This window comes from Argopecten irradians, chromosome 1 (genome assembly GCF_041381155.1).
Source record: "Argopecten irradians isolate NY chromosome 1, Ai_NY, whole genome shotgun sequence".
Lineage (NCBI taxonomy): Eukaryota > Metazoa > Mollusca > Bivalvia > Pectinida > Pectinidae > Argopecten > Argopecten irradians.
The window spans coordinates 13845233-13856934 of NC_091134.1; the positions used below are offsets into that span (position 1 = coordinate 13845233).

The 11702-nt window shown below is 37.4% G+C and overlaps 1 protein-coding gene across 1 annotated transcript; it reads right to left on the bottom strand.

The window, feature by feature from the left end:
* Nucleotides 1-8184: 8184 nt before the first annotated feature.
* On the bottom strand, nt 8185-10864 carry LOC138310570 (uncharacterized). The gene is made up of 2 exons (XM_069252187.1): nt 10633-10864; nt 8185-9545 (listed from the first exon to the last, which is right to left on the bottom strand). The coding sequence occupies exons 1-2, from the start codon at nt 10862-10864 to the stop codon at nt 8185-8187; spliced, it is 1593 nt and encodes a 530-aa protein (XP_069108288.1).
* Between the last annotated feature and the right edge of the window lie 838 nt (nt 10865-11702).

Below are 11702 nucleotides of genomic sequence, written 5' to 3' on the forward strand. Positions count from 1 at the left end.
TTGAAAGCCTTTTATGGAAAACGACAAATTATTAGTGTTAAATAGTTAAATTGAAAAGTTATTTCAATGTTTTAGTTATGATAATTGTAACTACTATATCTTTTATGGAAGACTTTAGTGAAATATTTTGGAAAAAACCCAATGTCATGTAAAGATGATTATATATCAGACATGGAATATTTGTCCCATTGGGCCTTCATACTTATAATATAAGGAAATATTTCTGTTTGAAATAAAAGTGTTAAGGTCACACTGGGATGGTATTTTACTCTTGTTCATAACTTTCCAACGATCATAATCACAATGGACTCCGATACATGTGTTGTAGCTCAGTTACCTATACGAACCAAGGGTCAGTCTCGCTGCCCACTTCACCATGGCCAAAATGTGAGTCTTGAGTGCCGTACTTGCTCAGCATTGATCTGTGTTAAGTGTGTCACAAACTGTCACAAAGGTCATGATTTCGGTGACTTTGAAGAAGCTGTCGTTTCGAAGAGGAGGATACTGCAGAAGTATTTGTGGAGTAACGTCGAAGATTTGGAGAGGCAGAAACAAGACATCCACTCCGTTCAAAATTGTAAGAAGAAAACTCAACAAGAGGAGGATAGCCATGATAGGAATGCCACAAAGAAAACACATGTGAACGAGAAACAAACGCTTTGTTCTAAACTGGAAAGAAACATGGAGAGATGCAAGAGAATACTACAATCAGGATCAAGTATCGATATTTATGATTTCGATATCGAACCAAACGAACAGTGTGTGACGTTGTCACAGTCTAATATTTCACAAGTGGACTCTTCTGAGTTTACAACGGACACTGGTGGAAAAGACATCGAAGACAAAAGACAATTAGACAAGGATTCTGATACCACTCAAAGTGAAGAAGATCCACACTATGAAACAATTCCGGATATTATATATATTGATGAGAAACATGCTAGCAAGGAACGCATTATTGTTACTGGCGATAGCGAAAAATCGCGAAGGACGACCAAGGTGATTGACGAATTTGAATCACCAGACACGAATTTCATAATTTACGACATAGCGGCAGCCCCTGACAATACAGCATGGGTTTGTTGTATGAACAGCAAAATTGTGACTCGGTTTGATAGTAAAGGAACCGTTCTGGAGGAGATAGAATCTAAAGAGCTTGTCAATAGTGTGTCCGTGTCACCCATGACAGGAAACTTATGGTTAGGAGCAGGTCGTACATTGTATGAGGTCAGTGTGAATGGATTGCGTGCCAGATTCCATCTACAAGGCCCACAGGAATGCATTTGTGTTTTAAGCAATGAAAACGTTGCTATTGGAATGATTGAAATCATTCACGGAGTCAGTATTTATACAGTTGATGGTAAAAGGATTATCAGAACAAACATTGCCGACATTCCAGATAAAATAACAGAATGCCCTGTGACAAACAATATTGCCGTTCTTACCGTTGATTGCATGCATGCAACTTCTACCTCCATTTTGATAATGAACGAACGGCTTGTCATACTAATCGTGGTGAGTTTAAAGGAAGCTGGTTTTGATAAGACAGTGGCAAGTTGTGTGTGTTTTGACGCTGATGGAAATCTAGCTGTGGAGGCCATTTTGTGGGAAGCCAAACGGAATAACATTGCCGTTCTTCTTGACGGAAATGGTCGCTACCTTCTCACCAAAGCCAGGAACATTGGAATGGACGGTTGCAAACGCCCACTGAACAGCACCAGTAAGACTGGACATTACTGGAGAGCATTCCATGACACTCTCGGATCACCGCAAAAAATCCAAATTATGAAATAACACAAACGTTACCAATTGACAATGATAAAAATAAAATAATTCGCAATTAAACTGGTTCTAGACTCAGTTACCTCCCTTGCGGACGCTACACAAAACCTAGAGAGCGGAGTGCAGCCTGACGGAGATTAAGGAAAGAGAACAGTCTATACTTATACTTGCTTGTATCATATGTTCCAACCGGTTATTCTTATCTACAAAACATCGTGTTCTTCCAAAGAAATTAAAACAACTGTAAACTTACTCATTTTACATCGATTGAGACATAGGTTGTATAACTTACTTTTGATGAAGTGGCAGTAAACTGGATTAGTCGAGCAGGTGGCCTCTGCACTTTTGATGTGCGGCGAATCGAATTCCAATCGGCTAAGTGAAAGGCAAGTGGGGTAGCCGCTACACCACCAGATCATCCAGAAGTATAATGAATATGTGATGAAAACTGTCAGTAATATCAAAGAAAATCACACGGCTATTGGTTTGAATTTTGTGTTTGAGAATGGTATTTACTAATAAATCACAAATTACTTTTACTAGTGTGTATAGCTTGTTTAACAGAATTCATCTTTACAAAAGCATCCATCTCGTGTCCTTTTTTGACCATTATTGGCATGTTAGTACACTTATAACATGCAGCAGGCTGGTTTCAGTTCGTCACAACACAAAAGACGTTGTTACGACGTTTGGAAAGGCGGCATTACGCTTATCTAAAAGACTTATAATAACTTTTGTAAAGACAATATAACGCTTATCTAAAAGACTTATAATGACTATTGAAAAGATGACACCAATCTTATCTGAAAGACTTATAATCACTTTTGTAAAGACGATATCACCCTTATCTGAAAGAGTTATAAAGACTTTTGTAAAGACGATATCACGCTTATCTAAAAGACGTATTATGCTTTTTCACGGTTATCGAAACACTGGTTACTATGACGTTTGGGAAGGCGATATCACTGTATAATATCTATAAAAACCCTTTTTAGAACAACTTCTCACATGTTTTAAAAGGTTTTATAACACCATTTTATATTTCTTACATTTCGAAATTGACGTTTCTAAGGTTACCACCTGTTTATGGAGTCCAACAGATATGTTTGTATTGTATATAAAATGCTAAAGGTAAATTACAACTAAAATCCCCAATGCATACATTTCCGAGTGTATATTAGTCACGAAGTTGAGTTCAGGTCACCCCACATCTGAAATAGACACTTGGGCTGTTCCAGCTTAACCGGATGGCAATCCTTTCGCGGAAACTGTGCAGACCGATTGACGAATACTTCATTGTATTATATACGAATACTTTTAAAGGCAATAATGATTAACGTTTGAAAGTTATAACTGTTTACAGCCCACTTTGTTTAAAATGATCAGAGTGACAATTAGCTTTTTAGATGAACGTATATACGTTATCCGATAAGAGCATATGTGACATTTAATTGAAATAGGAAATATATAAAAATAGTAACATAATATCTAACATTATGAATGTGTAAGTCTGAGCCTCCGTACATACAGGAAGGGAACGATCATAAATATACGAAAATAGGTTTGTATAGCTTGTAAATTGATTAGAGATATATTGCTACAAACTATAGAGGGCTAATATTGTCACAATGGACTCCATAACATCTGCTGAAGCGCAGTTACCAGTGCGAGCCAAAGGACAATCGTTCTGCCCTCGCCACAATCATGATGTGACTCTAGTGTGCCTTACCTGTTCTGAATTGGTCTGTGTCAAATGTATAACACATGTTCACAAGGGCCATGCTTTTGGTGACCTGCAAGAAGCTGCAGCGTTGAAGAAAGTTGTAATACAGGATCAAGTGAGTCGAAAATTAGACGATCTTTGTACGCTTAAACAGGAAATTCGCGTTTTGGAATGTTCACTTCCGAAGGACGAACACAATCAGACTGATGTAGGCACTACAATAGAGAAGCATTTAGAAGAGAAGCAAGCTATTTGTTTTAATCTTGAAAAGGACATTGAGAGATGCAAGGGATTATTGCAAGCTGGTACCAGTATCGATATATATGATTCCTGTATCGACACCATGTCATTAAAAACAGATGGCACAGGATCAGATTCGAAAGCATGTCTTTATTCTGGTTGTAATGATAGTGATATAGCAGGTGAATCCGATTCGGATAACATTGCAGACAACCATGCTACAGCCTCAAAGAGATGTGAAGAACTCAACGACATCAATGACATTCTAGATATTGACAACACTTACACAGATAAAGACGATCCCTGTGGGACTCACACTAAAGAAACAAACGACAGTATACACACCTTAGAGTCAACAAAAATTTTCGGAACTGCTGGATTTAATGCTCCAGAAAGAACGTCTATTGTCTACGATATAGCAGCAGCGACTGACAATTCAGCGTGGGTTTGTTGTGTTAGCAGCAAGTTTGTGACACATTTCGATATCAACGGAACCGTGCTGGAAGTGGTGGGATTTGATGAACATGTGAATACTGTGTCCGTGTCACCAACAACTGGGAACTTATGGGCTGGATCCGGGCGCAGTATATACGAGATTAGTGCTTCAAAAGTAAAGGTTAGATTCTGTGTAACCAGATCACAAAAATGCATTTGTCTTTTAGTCAATGAACATATAGCCATTGGAATGGTTGAAAAAGTGTGTGAAGTCAGTGTTGTTAGTGCAGATGGGGAAAGGAAATTATCCACAAAAGTCAGAAACATTCCAGATAAGATATCAGAATGTCCTATAACACGGAATATTGCTGTTCTGCTTGTAAGCTCTACAAATGTATCATCTACTTCCATTGTGATAATGGACAAACTCTTGTTCAGCCTGAAAGAGATTAGTTTAAAAGAAGCTGGTTTTGATAGAACTATGGCCAGTTGTGTGTCTTACGACATTGATGGGGCTCTTGTTGTCGAGGCTATAACATGGACATCATGTATGTACAACATTGCCATTCTTCTTAACGGAAATACACGCTATCTTTGCACATTAGCCAAGAGCAAAGGAAAGATGAGTGGATGTAAACGTGCGGTGAATAGCACCAGTAAGACCGGCTCATATTGGAGAGTTTCGCATGACGCTCCTGAATCTCCTCAGAAAATACAACTCTTGAAATGCTATACAATATAAGTTCACATGCAAGAGTTTATCAGTGAACACGCACATCCTGCTTTCGGATAATGTGTCCAAATGCATCTACTAGAACTCTACAGGTCAAATTGTATGTTTGTGTATTATTTACCGTCCTATCAATATCTTATGTCTTTTCATCCATTGCATGTCGCGTGTTGTGTACGGCGAGAGTGTCTTTGCTGCCAATAGCGAGAACATGTGACAACTTTAGAGTGTTATCCCATTGAATCAAACATGTAATAACAATGACAGCAAACGAGACACCTCGCCCGGTCACATTATATAAACAACGGAACACCAGTCGTCATGCTTTGAAAAAAAATATTTCAAAGTGCGTTAAATATGGTGAAAGTTGCAAAGTGCTTTGAATTTTTCAAAGTGGGTTATTTTTTCAAAGTGAATGGTAACAGTTGTTCCTTTATGTTGATGCTTGATTAAGCAAGAATACTTTTATGGTGTTTCTAGATCTAGGGTCTAGAGGCATTTTTACACATATGTATTGTATGTCTATTATCATTATCATTCAACCATGATGTCAATAATCATATTATCGAGCATAATCGACGGTTAACCTCACGCCACATTCGGAAATATTTAGAAAGACGGATTTTAATAGATTCATCAATCTGTAGATATTGCCTGGAAGAGCCGTAAGAATATTGTAGGAGATACACATATTGTTTCGTTACAAAAATTTAAGTAATAGAAATGAAATTCTTAAAACCGTGCCTTAAAATACACTTTAACATACCTTAGCAACCACCTGTTTATTTGGGACAAATGGTTTACCTGTGTATATTTAGAGACATGATTGACTGTAAATGACTGTTCCTTTCTATTGTCGATGGAAAGTACATCCATCCCCATTATCATCATTATCTTCTTTTTTAGTTTCATCATTATTTGATTTTTTAATATTTTTTTTATATATCATCAGATGGTGGGCTATTCAAATCGCCTTTCGTCCGTGGTCCGTCCGTCCGTCCGTCCGTTAACAATTCTTGTTACCGCTATTTCTCAGAAAGTACTAAAGGGATCTTTTTCAAATTTCATATGTAGGTTCCCCTATGGCCCTAGTTGTGCATATTGCATTTTGGGACCGATCGGTCAACAAGATGGCCGACAGGCGGCCATCTTGGATTTTGATAGTTCAAGTTTGTTACCGCTATTTCTCAGAAAGTACTGAAGGGATCTTTCTCAAATTTCATATGTAGGTTCCCCTAGGACCCTAGTTTTGCATATTGCAATTTGAGACCGATCGGTTATCAAGATGGCTGACAGACGGCCATCTTAGATTTTGATAGTTAAAGTTTGTTACCGCCATTTCTGAGAAAGTACAGAAGGGATCTTTCTCAAATTTCATATGTAGGTTCCCCTAGGGACCTTGTTGTGCATATTGTGTTTTGATACTGATTTGTCAACAAGATGGCTGCCAGGCGGCCATCTTGGATTTTGGTAGTGTAAGTTTGTTACCACTATTTCTCAGAAAGTATTGAAGGGATCTCAAGCAAATTCCATACATAGGTTCCCCTAGGGCCCTAGTTATGCATATTGCGTTTTGGGACCAATCGGTCAACAAGATGGCCGCCTGGCAGCCATCTTGGATTTTGATAGTTAAAGTTTGTTACTGCTATTTCTTAAAAAGTACTGAAGGGATCTCTCTCAAATTCTATATGTAGGTTCCCCTAGGGCCCTAGTTGTGCATATTGCATTTTGTAACTGATAGGTCAACAAGATGGCTGCACGGCTGCCATCTTGGATTTCATTGTTGAAGTTTGTTACCACTATTTCTTAGATAGTACTATAGCGATCTGTCTCAAATTTTATATGTAGTTGTGTTTGAAAAAGTTTGAAAAGCAGGGAAAAGATCCCTCTTTCCATTGTCAGACATAGATCATTCTTTGGTGGGCGCCAAGATCCCTCTGGGATCTCTTGTTCATATATCAATGGATAATCAGCAATACTAATGATGTATAATATACGGATTATATATACAAGTAGATCGATAAAGTCGATAAAGACTTTGTATTTTAATCTTACAGATTGTCAATAATATACATTACCTGATAGTGGTATTATCTGATAAGCTGTTCAAACATTCTAGGTATAATTTACGGTGTAACATTGTTTAGATTTGCAGGTGACTCACATTTTAGATAATGTTTATATTCCTACTTCAGGAATTTTATTGTCGTTGTTATATTAGAATTTTGATCTTGGTGGTTTACCGTAATGCACATAATACTCGAATATTTGTTTAGTTAAAATATAACAGGCAGGTATTAAATTTGAATGAATTTATCACAGTAATACGTTTGACCTTTTCAAATTCAGATTGCCTGATTTTTGTTAATGACTTACTCAAGAATGAAGCATGATGAGTATATAAGAAAACCTTGGGATTTATCACTCCTAAAAGGACACAGTGTAACCTAGTAAAGCGGATCTTGTGTAATCCGGATTTATGTTTATTGTGGCTTGATTGAATATTATTTTCTTATTTATCATAGTAAAGAAAAACCTTAATAATCCGGAAACTTGCTGGTCCCGATAACATCCAGTTTAGACAGAGATTATTGCATTGAGATTATTTATTTACAGCAAAAACACAAAGAGCAGTAAAATAACACAATTCTGTATCATTATGCGTTGTATTTGTAAACATTTTATTCCATTATAAAGCACAACTAAACAAGCAGTTGGCAGCAAGGTTATTGAAGTCAACGGCATAATTCAAAGTTTTATGTCTGATGAACATGATCTTGTTAAGGATTTAAGGAAAGACTCGCCTGACCATATGTCAATGAAAGGAGGTCACAGGTCAAGGTTAGCGTGTAAGAGGTTAAGGTCACCAGATCATTATCTTTGATTTATGCTCATACGTACAGATGTTTTGTGATTTCTTATCACTTCATAAAATTTAGTTGTTAAATAATTAACCAAGAAATTCACTTACGATACATTAGTTTTTCAAAGTAAATTATTCTGTCAAAGTAAGCTTGCTGAGTAAATTTGCGACCCGCATGCTGTTTCTATTCTTACTACAAATTGTACTGAATATCTTAATGCATAATGAAAAGATATTCAGCAAAATTTCCAGCAAGAATATAACCACAATTCGGGTCAGTCAGCGGGACCCTTCCTGACTTCTCAGTATTCCAGTTGTTTTGACTTTCCTGTATATACATGTAACGTTATATCATGTCATAACAATCAGTCTTTTACAAATTATGGGATTTTATTGTTTTTTCTTTTTTTTTCAATATGTCAAAATTTCGATATTCTGTGGTGATCGAGAATCGTCTTGATAAACCCTCCAATAAACTCCGGTCTCACCGATGCTATTCACTGGATGCTTGCATTGGTCAATTCGTTTAGTCTTGACTAAAGTTCGCTGGTACCGACCATTTCCATCAAAAAGGAGGGCAACATTATAATATATGCAATCTTTGCATACCACGGCCTCTACAATAAGGTTGTCCTTCCTATCATAGGATACACAGCTTGCTGCCATTTTGTCGTTACCTTTCAGGGTGAAGAACCTTAATTTGGTGAGGTGTTTATCCATAATCATAATGGAACTAGCGGCACACACACCCTCCTTATCCACAACAAGCACTGCGATGTTTTTCGTAACAGGACTTTCCGATATTTTGTTTGGAATATTATGGAATTTTGTAGATGAAATTATTTCACCGTCAGCCTTGACAACGCTGACCTCGTTTGACATTCCGAGGATGATGTTTTCACTACTTGAAACACAAATGCATTTTAGTATGGTGTCCAAACGAATCCGAGGTCGTATCCTTGTTTCACTGACCTCGTACACAGTGTGATCAGATCCCGCCCAAAGACTTCCTGTCGTTGGTGACACAGAAACACTATACACAAGTTCATCGAATTCTACCTCCTCCATGACTGTTCCTTTACTATCAAACAGGGTCACAATCTTGCTGTTCCTACAACAAACCCAGGCTGTATTGCCAGGGGCTGCTGCAATATCGCAAATGATGAATTTTGTATCTGGGGATTCAAATGCGTCAACTACATCAACATTAGGTGACGTTAGAGATTTCTTTGTCCTGTCATCCGTTTCCTTTCTCTGACTGTCAGTTCTTTCATCCTGATAGTTGATGGTGTTTGGTGAAAGTCCTTTACTATTCTTTGGAATTGTTGCATACATTTTCTCTACATGACCTGTGGGAAACGTTACGTCCGCTTTCGAATCACCTCTTTCTTCGATTTCTTCTATGATTTCTGATTGTGATAGCGTTGGGTATGAGGTGTAAGGCTGAACATCACAATCATAGATATCGACACTTGATCCAGATTGTAGTAGTTCTTTGCATATCTCGATGTTCTTTTCGAGATCAGAACAAATAGTTTGTTTCACCTCCAAATTCGTCTGTGATACTACGAGTTCTTCTATATTGTTCTTATTTTGCTCAGTGTCTCTGGCGATGAACTCACGTATTTCTATTTTAAGCCTGTTAAGATTGTCTTCCACCTCTCGATCCAAATACTTCTGTATCATCGACCTCTTTGTTCTTACAGCTTCCTCCAGGTCCTCAAAATCATGACCCTTGTGATTTTGTGTCACACACTTAACACAGACCAATTCTGAACAAGTACGACATACTAGTTACCTTTGTACCATTGTGAAAAGGGCAGAATGACTGTCCCTTGATTCGGACTGGTAACTGAGCCGCAGCACAAGTACCGGAATCCATAATGATGGTGTGCTCCGCGATGGTTTGTAGACCTTTATAAGCTGGAAGACACCGATATCTGACATATCTGTACATTTGTATTGATTTTTTTTTAAATATATAGCTGAAGTTATGGAAGCCGTACTACACCTATGTCAAGTTTCTAACAGATATTTCTAGATCCTTAATCTTATTTGATTTCATTTACAACACATATCTAATCGTAGTCTTAAGTTTGTTTTGAGAACATCAATAATAATTTTAATATATCAATTTGTTATCGAATTATAGGTAATATAAAATATAGGTAACAATAAACAATAAAAAAGGATATACATTCCTCTAATAGGCCTTCGTAGTATATCATGCAAATCACACATATTGAATAGTTGATTTACAACGATAATCAAACGGGCTATAGATTATAAGATTCTTTCGTATGTGGATATAGAGGATAGGGATATTCTACCCGAGGGTCACAAAATGTAGTAAAACCTGAGGCTTGCCGAGGAATTTGCAACATTTTGTGAACCCGAGGTTCTCGTGTTTCTTATATCATCGTCTTTACGCAGGCTGTTAATTAGAAGCCATAGCATTTTGTTTACTTTCTAAGGCGTAAATGTTGTCAGAAACCGGTCCGTTTCTGGTATCTGAATTGTCTTTGCATTTGGCTGCAGTAGTCATGTCTTTATTTTCAGAACGATTTTCTGAAATGTTCTTTTGAGAAACATCTTGTTGTGCCGAAGAATGTGTTTCTGTAAATATCGGATGTAATAACGATTTGTATGATGTATACGGTACGATATCGGAATCATAGATATCGATATTTGATCCAGATTGAAGAAGGCTCTTGCAAACTGCAATGCTATTCTCTAGATTAGTACGAATAGTCTGTTTCTCCTCCAAATGCACTTTCATTGCAACGATTTCTTCAGTATTTGTCTCAATTTGTCAAGCACCTCTAGTGATGAGCAATCGTATTTCCTTTTGAAGATTACCGAGATCCTCTTCTACGCCTTGACTCAAATATCTCTGCAGTAACCCCCTCTTTGTTGTGGCAGCTTCTTCAAAGTCATACGAGTCATGACCCTTGTGGAAGGTCGTGACACATATTAATTCTGAACATGAACGGTACACCAGAGACACATTCTGGTCACTGTGAAGAGAGCAATATGACTGTCCCTTAATTCGTATGGGTAGCTGAGCTGCAGCTCCTGTTCTGGAATCCATTATTATACAATGTACCCTACCTCGCTATGTTTATATGTAGACATTCATTAATGAATAGTCCGTAATACATGTACCTCATGTAATTGGTGTCGTACAATTATGGGACAGGTATTTGTTACCCATTCACGAGCAGCCATATAATTGATCTAATGGTTTTCCACATGATTTCACATCTTTGTTAAAGAGACAATTCACTCAGGCTAATTCTTTTACATAACCAAGAAGCACAATATAGCATAAATGCATTGTTCTACATTTCTTATGAAACATTTAACGTAAAACATTGACCGATTCCATGACATTGTTAAGTATTTTAATTAATATTGCTGAAATATCAAATCGTTGATCAATACGATTTAGCAGGTACAATATGGACGCTGTACCCATACCGAGCCAAAGTCACGCACGTTAAACAAATGAACTGCATAACCACTGAGGAGGTGATAAAATGATTTTTTTAGGCAAGACAATTCACCTAATAAGGTAAACACACTACTGTCAGAGCGATTTGAGCAGTTCTGGACAAAAGTTGCATTACTCTACGAGCAAGGGACAGGGTTCGGCATACAAGAAGTTCGACCTCAGTGTGTAATGGCGGATAGCGAGCGAGTTTGAACATTTCACACACAAGTCACCACCATGGGCTTTTCAGGCATATCACAGTAAAACCGACTGATATAATTTCCATTAGAACTGGGTTTTATCCGATATATGTACAAATTTTAATGTTCTCTTAGACTGAATTGTCCCTTTAATGTTGTGACTACACAATGACTAAACCTAGTATACCTCAATGCTGCCTATAACTTACAATGGATTTTATATAGTGTTGAACCGG

Bases quoted from the DNA above. Each gene is read 5' to 3' on its own strand.
- LOC138310570 (XM_069252187.1), bottom strand. From the start codon at position 10,864: ATGGATTCCAGAACAGGAGCTGCAGCTCAGCTACCCATACGAATTAAG. The intron at 9,546-10,632 runs GTAATCTTCAAA...GTACTTGTTCAG, and splicing joins AGGCGTAGAAGAGGATCTCG to AATTGGTCTGTGTTAAGTGT.